Genomic DNA, 9,373 nt, shown 5'->3' on the forward strand with positions numbered 1-9,373 from the left:
CAGGAGCACAGGCAGGGGCGCCGTGCAGCCCCCTCCCTGGCGCGCCTACTGGGCGGCACCGCCTCAGGTGATGCTCCCACGGGCCTGAGCTCCCAGAGCACAGATGCATTTCAGTGGAAATCAAACTACAACTGCATTAACCACGTAGGAGTACACACTAGCGTCCCTTAAGAGCGGGAGGGTGGGAACCCACGGTGCTGGGCTCACGCTCCCTCCTGGCCCCGCCCCTCCCCCGTGAGGGCCTGCGCTGCCAGCGTCCCTCCCAGGAGCCTTCCACCTGGCACGTAAGTAACCCCGCCTCCATCCTTGAAGTACGCAGTTCAACTTCCGAGGGGCTGTTCCACCCGCATTTACCCTCAGACAAGCAGCTTCTCTTTCTTCCTTCAGATCCCAAGACAACGAAAACTCTGGCTTGTGTACTCTGACAGGGTCTTTTAACTGGGAAACATTCATTTCTAGCACGTGTTTATGTCAGAATCAAATGGTTTGGTAGTAACCTCAGGGTGGGAACTACCCACGTCTCAGATGAGGATGTGCGCGTGACCCGCCCGAGGCCGTGCTGCTGCGGCCCTAGAGAAAGAGCATCCGGGAGCCTTTACCGTGGGCAGTGCCGGCAGCGGCTGGTCCCAGGATGCGCCAGGCTTGCAGTCCGGCCCCGCACTCATTGTCCCTGGGGTCCCTGTGGTCCCTGCAGCCACAGTGCTGCCCTCGGGGGCCTCCTCCAGCTGCAGCAGGTTGAGCTGCAGGGGTGAACTTCCACGGGATTGGAAGAGGGGCGGGGAGGTCCTGCCCGTGGGCCCAGCGGCTGATGGTGGGGTGGCCACGTGGGACGCTGGTGGCCCACACTCTGCCCGAGGACAAGGGTACGGCTGTTTGAGGGGTGAGGTCCGACCAGGGAAGTCAGGCTGTGAGGCAGGGGTCATCCCGGAGGGAAAGTTAGGCTGGCCAGGGAAGAAAGCCTGGGGCGGGTTCGGGGTCACCGGGGGCAAGGAGTAACTGGGTAACACCAAGGCCATGATGGGGGCCAAGGGGCTGGCGAGCGGCGGGGGCTGGACCACAAACTCGTGCTGGGCATCCATGGGCACCGTGAAGCCGGCGTGGGGAGCCACGGGCACTGCTGTGACGGTCCCGGGTGCTGGCACTATTCCTGGGGCAGGGAACAGGGGCAGGGAGTAAGCTGGCACTGGGGCAGGGAAGGGCACCGCGGGGCAGCTGGACTGGGACGTGTCTGACGGCGACCAGGCTGTGGCGCTGAGGCCCACCAGTGGGGGCCGGTGCGGCGCGGGGCCCCCAGACCCGGTGCTCTCTGAGGAGTCTCGAGGCTTGACCCGTTTGGACTTCAGTTTTCTGTTCTTCCCGGTTTTTTTCCAAGAGGAATCTATTCCAGAGGTATTTCTTAGTCCGGGAGCAGCTAAAATAATGGGAAAATGACGAGAATTGAGATATAAAAATTATGTGACTCCTGTTATGTCAATTCTCAGACTTGTCGAACCGCAGAAACTTGAAAAACCTCAGAAACTCCCAGTTCAACAGTCCCCTGCTCCCAATGCCAGCCTGGGGCTCGTCTGGCCACCATCCTGTCTTCCTGGATCCTCAGGAAGGTGAGAAAAATCAGGGAAAATGTTAGGTTTGCATAAAACTAGATTCAATCAATTTAAAGCACTGCCCTTCACTGCAAGATAACATTCCTTGTTTGCTTCTGATATTAAAATGTCCTTTCTTTTATGAAGTAATAGTGATAAGTGGTATTACAGAGGTTTTATTTATCCAAAGCAATAAGCAAGCTGGCGAGTTGGCACTGCTCCCCGATGGTGGTTTGTGAAATCCGAAAGGCAGAACCACTATCTCATCTAACCTTGTTTGTAGTTTTACGAGCTTTATTACTACCATTTCATAAAAAGAGATGGTTGCTGCTTCACTGGCCAAATAAGCCTTTGATTCCATCCCACTGAGTCACAGGGTTAAAGGAGCACTCATCCTTGGACCAAGTTCCTCCTCTCCGATGACAAGCGGGCTTTCTTCAGGAGGCTGGAGGAGCTCAGCAGGGACATAAGGGGCTTTGGGCATGTCCCCTCGCCCCCCATCCTGGGCATCAGCCAGCATTGGAGGTACTGTGCGCTGGAGGGTCATGCTGAGCCTGGGATGGGATGGGCACTGGGATGGGTCCCAGGAACCTCAGTCTTTCCTCTGACGTCACTGAGGGTGACTTGGAGCTCTCGTGGCAGGTGTGTGGGGATGTCCCCTGCCAGTTGTGCTACATTCAGGAAGAGGGGCCAGCCCAAGGCCAACTGCTAAGTGGGTGGAGATTTTGCAATTCAGCCTCTCTGTCTGGTGTTCTTCCTACAGGAAATCTGTCCCCTGGTGGGACTAGTGGCAAGGCACTGGGCTCCTGGGATACCACATCAGGGTCTGGGCAGGGCTGCTGTGGACAGCTGTGCAGTTTGTGCACTGCACAAACTGCTGGGCCAAGGGGGCAGGAGGGGGCTGGAATTCTGTACTAAGTCAGGCCTATGGTCGGGGTGGGGCACCTTTTTCTAATTTCCACAGAGGTTCCCTATGTACTGGCAGTAACCCTGAGTCTGGGGAGGAAGGAGAAAAGGAGAAGGGAAAAGATATGATCCTTAGGGAGAGTGTCAGCCTCTTGCTTCCTAGACATCTGTTTCAGTGTGCCACCCAGAGACCCAGGGGAGCCAGGTCCTCATGCTGTGTCTGTCTCGGGCTCACTAGCTCTTAGCTCTGACCCCTGTGTCAGAGCCTGGGAGCCAGGGAAGAGGTGGTACCTCTGATCAGCTCAGCCTTGTCCATGGGGTCTGGGAAGGTGGCTGGGGGTCGGGAGCCAGGCTCCTGGACCAGAAAAGGGAGAAGGAAGCTAGTCTACCCCACTTAATCCCTTGCCCTTTGACCACCTAGTGGCTCTCAGCCTAAAGGGCAGCTTCCCGCACCCATGGGCTCTGTCTGGCTTTGGAGTCTGCAGCCCAGCCCCGAGGCCACCCCGGCAGGAGGGCACATGGTCTGGGGAGAACGGTGCCATTCCCTCCTGTGGTGTCATCCGGGGCTCCCTCCTTCCTCAGGAGCCTGACACCAAATGCTCCGGCGCCACTGGCTCATTCTCTGTGGGGACAATCAGCCCACCTGGTTCACTGAGGGTCCTGACTGGGTGGGCAGGTCAGGGGGGTCTGCTGCCCCTCGAAGTCACCCAGGCAAGAAATGTCCAACATGGCAGCTGCGACTGCCCCTGCCCCGCATCCCACAGGGGGCTGGGCCGGACTGTCACCACTATTTACAACACTGCTCCCTTGGGAGCATGAGGCGGTGTCTTTGCACGTGTCCTGGCACAGAGGGCATCACTGGTGAAGTCCCCACAGCTCTCCTGCAAGTGTGTGCGCCCTAAACTGGGGGCCTCCGGCACTCTGGAGCCCAGGGCTCAGTGCTGCTCAGACTGAGTTTAAAAACACCCCCGCTCAGTTCAGGTACTGCCACTTACTTCTTTCACTCGACGGCCCCTTGCATCTTTCTTGTAAGTAATGATGGCAGCGAGACTGGAAAATATGGAGTTTCCTCATTTCTTTGAACTTCAGCAGGAAGCTCTGCTCCTCCTTCTGGGTGTGAGCGGCCAGCACCTCCTTGGTGAGGCCCAGCTTCCTGAAGGGCTCCTTGTCCTGGCCGAGGCTGCAGGGCACAGCAGGGCCCGCCCGGCAATCCAGAGACTCGGGCCCGCTTGCAGCATCTTCAGCTGTCTCTGCAACGGAAGAGCAGACCTCTCATCGACTGAGAAACGCAGACTGCGCCCAGGACGAGAGATCCCCGCACGGGAGATCCCCACACAGTGCTCCCAGCGCGGGGGTGAAACTCACGATGTATCTGTTCAGCTTTCGGAGAAAGTCAACAATAAAGGGCAGTGGCAGAAAGCCCCATCACACGGGGGCCTGGGGGTCAGTGTTCTGAGCAGGGGAACTTTGGGGCACCTCGGGGTTTCAGCCTCTGACATTAAAGAGACTGTGGGCTGTCCTGCTTCCGGAGCACAACAGGTGCCCGGCCCCCGTTCTGGTTCAGGACCATGGTTCCAGACAGTGTGGTCAGTGGAACTATGGGTGCAGACAGGAGGGGTCGGCGGGGCCCGCAGACCATCCTGAAAGAGGGGTTTGGACCCTGACTCTCTGACCTGGGCTTTTCCCCTCATCATCTCCCTCTTCCCAGCAAGGAACACATTCAGGATCGTTTTCCTCCTGGGTGTCTGAAGAACCACTCAGCCCGACCCCCTTGGTCAAACAGCAGAGGGCAAGGCAGGCAGGGAAAGGCTCGCAGCCCCATCTATGGAAACGGGAGGAGGGGGCCCTTGTGCTCTGGTTCTCTTGGCACCAACAAAGGGGAGTCCTGAGACCCTTGCTCTGTCCCAGGAGGCCCCCTCCGTATTGACACCTGAGCAGACACCTGTCACAGGTGAAGCCAGAGAGCAGCGGGGATCAGGACAGGTGTGGGCACCCCCACTCTGCATTTCCTGGGCCTGGATTCCCTGGACCCCTCTGACTGGGCCATGGTAGGTTCTTCCGCACTTGGATAAACTTAAAACAAAACCCCCAGACAGCAGTCCAAACTTCTCAGTTCTATGGCTACAATCAGCTTGCTCTCAGCATCTTCCAAGAAGCGACAAACGCACCTAGCTCGGGCTGGGGCTTCTTGTCGCCCACGTGGACGATCGTGCTGCTGTAGCTGCACTGGCTGGTGAGGGACACCACGCTCTCCGCCTTGCCGGGCAGCGTCAGCGAGGTCAAGTGTGCGCTGACGTCCGTGTGGCTGTTCACCTTGGAGGGCGATGCCGTCTCTTTATAAGAGAAAATGGGAGCAAACACAAAAAGGTGATAAAAAAGAGCTGTTTGGTTAAGAAGTACAGATGCCTAGGTTCGCTCCAGGACCCGAGGGACTGCATTGTCTGGGCACATCCTGGCAGGTGACGTTGTGTCCTCTGGTGTGTGTTCACAGGCGGGAACAGTGGAGAAGAGGAAATTCTGAAATGGGAACAACACACTCTCCCAACCTGAGGCCCCTGGGAAGAGGCAGGTGCCCTGGGTCAGGGCCTCTGCCTCAGGCTGGAGCCCAGAACCCTTCTGTAGGCTCATGGGGAGGTGCCCGGGGGGGCCAGAAGCCCACATGGTGAGTGTAGGCATGCCCCTGGCTCTCCCTCCCTGTGGGCGGGACGCAGATTCCACCGCAGAGACTGTCCAATTGTCTGTGCTTCCGTCACCCATGGGAGACCCTATTTCTGATCCTGGGGGTGACCACTAGGAACACACACACGTTTGAGGGGCCTGAGATTTCACCCGACCTGCAGGCTGCTAACACTCAGAAGCCAGTCCTCCTCTGAGACCCCATGGAAACAGGCCTGCCCAAGCATGCCACCTGACTGGCCCCAGGCCTCCAGCTGCCCCAAGGGATCCTGTCCTCAGAGTCCAGAATCACCTTTACCTTCAGTGAGGAAGGACATTTTGAGCTACTTTGGTCATTTAAATACAGCCCACACCACCACACTGTGTCCCTGAGGCCACTCAGAATTCACATGGGAGGAAGAAGGGGGCTGCAGGCCTTCAAATGATGCCTGATCCCAGCAGAGAGGATCTCAGTGTGCACAGTTCACAGCTCAGACCAACAAGGCACCTGCAGAACGTGGCCCGGGGCTGGCGGTGGCCTTCCGCTTGTCGCTGGCCTTTGGGGTGGGGAGGTTGGCCGGGAACTCACACTTGCGCTTCAGGGCGGTGGCCTCGCTGCAGCTCTCCAGGTACCTGCGGGGGTCAGAAAGGGCTCCGTGTAACAGAGGCTGAAGCGGGTGGCAGGAACAGAACAGTGGGGAGGGAGGCCAGAAGGGCCGCACCTGATGACGCTGTCCAAGCAGCTGATCTGCTGGTAGGAGCCAGCGGGCTGGTTTCTGCAGGCCAGCTCCTCGGGCAGGCTGGCACCAGAGCTGTCCTTTTCCACAGCCGGGACAGCTTTTATCTGAGCCGGGGAACTGCTCTGCATTTCTGGAAAAATGACAACATTGTTCCTTCAGTTAATATTTGTTGTCCCCAGAGAACACTTCTATATTAATATAAAGCATTTTAATTCTACCTAGAGATCAGACTGGGGGTTCAGAATATGCTTCACAGATATGGAAACCCAGTGACAGCTGGTGCTCAGGCAGCCCTGCTGGGCCAATGCGGCTGTGCCATCCTCAGGGGTGGCTGGAGGGAGCCTCTCTCTGCAGGTTCTGTGGTGCTCTGGCCAGGTTGTTCCCAAGGTCAGGGACTCAGCACTGGGAAAGGCCAGTTCTTATTTGAACTCCTGAAACTTTCAGGGCCAGTGAGCTCACAGGTGCTTTCTGGTCAACCAGTACTCCCTACCTCGGAGAGGGTGGGTCTCTTCAAACGTGACTTAGTGGTGATAACAATTGTAACAAGTGCCTTGGCACAGCCTGCTGCGGGCATTTCTGTTCTGCCCTCACCACACGCCACGTGCCGCTCCCCTGAGGGGCCCTCAAGGGCAGAGCCACGTCCTGCTCATTAATGTCCCCAACACCCAGCACAGTGTGTCAGGCAGCGCGTCTCCCAGGCAATGTGCATGCCCACGTGTCCTGATGGCCAAGACGTGGGGTAGCCCACTGGAGGCTTCCTGGAGGAGGTGAGGGCTGCGGCCAAGGAGGAGCGAGGGTGCATGTGCACATGTGCATACTTGCACAGGGCAGCGTGAGGGTGTGAAGCCACAGCATGGTGAGTGGGAGCAGGCTGGGGGGAGGAGTGGGGTTGATGATGGCCCAGGAGCAAAGCTGGCACCTCCCACCTCAGCCAGTTCAGCCTGGACTGTCTGAGGACAGCTGGGCAGCCCCTGAGGCCGGCGTGTGCTCACGTGACCAACTGCCACTCTGCACAGTGGGAACAAAGCGCAGAGACCCTCGCCTGGCCACACCGTGGCGGGCCTGCAGGGCCAGGGGCCTGCTGGGAAACGAGGGCCTGCAGGGTGGACCGAGGGCCCTGCATCCGCACAGAAGTGCACGGCCCAGCACAGAGGGGAAATTCCCTGCATCCAGAGTTAAAGTTGCACCCCGTCCCCCCACCTCGCCGCACTGAAGGCTCATTAAGGAAATGCTGGATCATCTGTTACCTGAAGCAGACTTGCTCGTTTGTCCTCCTGGTTCATCAGGATAATGACTTTTGGTTTTGACCTTGTTACCATTTTTACTGATTTTCTTGGAGAAAAACAAAATGAACACGTTATTTACCCTGGGAGACCCTCCAGGAACGGTAGCCTGTCCCCCACAGCAGGAAGAGAAAGCTGAATTAATCCCAGTAAGTTCTGAATAAGACCTGAGAGGCAGAACTAGATAAAACAGACTTGGGATGACTCTGAAGAAAATAAGAAATATAGTGAACGGCGAGGTACTTTTTCTTCTTTCTAACGCTAACACTAAATGTTCACTTTTGCTTAATTTGCCAGCTTTAAATAATTTTCACCCAAACCTTTAGCCACAGTTTGTAGCTGCTCCCACCCTTTTGAGATTACAGTCCCAAGTGAGCAGAGTTCAGAGCAACCAGAAGCAGCTGAGGTCGGAAAGGCTGGGTTCTGGGAGGGCAGTAACTTCCACGTCACAGCAGATGGACAGAGGGGGACAGAGAGAGACAGAGGGACAGAAGAGGATGGGAGGACAGAGAGGGTTGGAGGGATGGGGAACAGAAGGGGATGAAGGGGGACTGAGGGGGGCAGAGAGGGATGGAGGGGGACAGGGAGGGACAGAGGGGGACGGAAGGGGATGGGGGACGCACAGCTCTCCTGTGGCGGGAGTCCTCCTGGCCGTTGCTGTCGCTGGAGGAGGTCTGGCTCATGAGGTGCTCGTGGGACCCGTTGCTGCCCAGGCTCCCGTAGCCACTGGAGCCGCTGTGGGGGATGGGCTGGGGAGACAGTGGACAGGAGGACTAGGGACAGGCCAGGGGCATGGCCTCCTACATGCTGTTTCTCTGAGTGGCTGTGACCTGCCCAGGGCCCTCGGTGAGGACCAGGTAGGGCTGGGGTCAGGCTGCGGTGGGCTCCCAGCCTCCACCCCCAGGACTGGTCTTCGGATCCCAGTCGCCAGGAGACTCCACCAACAGGGAATTCACTCAACCCTCCCCTCAGCTCACAGGGCCAGGGGTTCAGAAAGAGAACGAGGTGTGAGTTTCCTACAGTCCCTGGAGGCAGAAAAGCAGGAAGCCGCTCCTCATGGGGCCCCTGGGCTCATCGAGTGCTGTGTCCCCAAGGACGGGGGCGCCCTTCTCCAGTCCCCGCGGGGCCAGTGTGGCATCCTGGATTGGAGGGACATCCCACTGCCTCCTACCCCCAGGGCCACCCTGGGACTCGGGGGCTGAGTTGGGGTGCAGGGGTCTGGCTGCATCCTTCAGCCGCTCGCCCAGGGCTGACGCCCGACTGTGTGAGGCTGGGGCTGTCCCCGCTTGGGCTAGCTGCAGGTGCGCCCGACTGTCTGAGCCTGGCGCAGGCTCCACCCAAACCAGCCCATGTGCGTGGTACTGAGAGTGCACCACGGGGGCCAGGGTGCAGGGCGGAGCGAAGGAGCAAGAAGAGCTTGAGACAGAAGGATGGTGGCCCCAGGACTCAGGGGTTTCCGAGCTGCTAGCGGGGGGTGGGGGACGAGCAGGCCATGCACCCACCTGCAGCAGCAGCCGGTGGATCTGCTCCGTGAGCTCCTGAATGCTGGGGTGCACGGCCTTCTCCTCCATGCGTGGCGGGGCTGAGAATACATCCTCGTTCAAAGGCCCCCTGCATGGTTTTCATTTGTCTCTGTGAGTCGGGGCCCCACGCAGCATGCCATACCAGGCCCCACCTCCTCCCTGCAGACCCCCAGGCTGCCACCTGCCTGCTCACCACCTCCCCCCTCCCCGTCACCACTCTGCCTGAATGAGGCCCCGGAACAAGGCCCCTGACACCTGGGGGCAGGGGGCAGCCATCACAGGTATGTGGTGGGAGGTGACTTGGGTCCTGGTCTCCCAGCCCTGCCCTCTGTCACCATGGGTGGGGACACGAGGACCCCTGGCCCCCAGGCACTGAGAGTACTCACACCCTGACTCTGTGTCTCCCGATGATGAAGGAGATCTTCCGGCTCCACGGGTTGACAAAGCTGGACCAGCTGGTGTCCAGGGTGACGTACTCCCCGTTGCGGGTGCGGAACCGAATCGGGGAGCAGTCGAAAGGCTGTCCACCGGACTGCACGACTAGGAGGGAGAAAGCAGAGCTCGAGGCGCGGGGTGTCATCGGTGCTCATGGCCGGAGGGAAGACCCTTCGGGGTGCCCTTGACGTTGGAGTCATGTGAAAACTTAAGAGATGCTGATAGCCCCTCAAAGCCACCACTTCCAA

General features: G+C 58.6%; 1 protein-coding gene across 2 annotated transcripts in view; it reads right to left on the minus strand.

Annotated features, from left to right (window-relative positions):
• PER2 (period circadian regulator 2) overlaps window positions 1-9,373 on the minus strand; it is a 41,695-nt gene that overhangs the window by 7,392 nt on the left and 24,930 nt on the right. For both annotated transcript variants that reach the window (XM_031452534.2, XM_031452533.2), the window contains exons 11-19: window positions 9,077-9,230; window positions 8,670-8,778; window positions 7,791-7,916; window positions 7,132-7,216; window positions 5,867-6,014; window positions 5,653-5,777; window positions 4,658-4,822; window positions 3,485-3,739; window positions 600-1,411 (exon numbers count right to left, since the gene is read on the minus strand). In XM_031452534.2, the coding sequence (XP_031308394.2) occupies window positions 600-1,411; window positions 3,485-3,739; window positions 4,658-4,822; window positions 5,653-5,777; window positions 5,867-6,014; window positions 7,132-7,216; window positions 7,791-7,916; window positions 8,670-8,778; window positions 9,077-9,230 (1,979 nt within the window). The remainder of the gene's footprint in view (window positions 1-599; window positions 1,412-3,484; window positions 3,740-4,657; window positions 4,823-5,652; window positions 5,778-5,866; window positions 6,015-7,131; window positions 7,217-7,790; window positions 7,917-8,669; window positions 8,779-9,076; window positions 9,231-9,373) is intronic.

This window comes from Camelus dromedarius, chromosome 4 (assembly GCF_036321535.1).
Source record: "Camelus dromedarius isolate mCamDro1 chromosome 4, mCamDro1.pat, whole genome shotgun sequence".
Classification (NCBI taxonomy): domain Eukaryota; kingdom Metazoa; phylum Chordata; class Mammalia; order Artiodactyla; family Camelidae; genus Camelus; species Camelus dromedarius.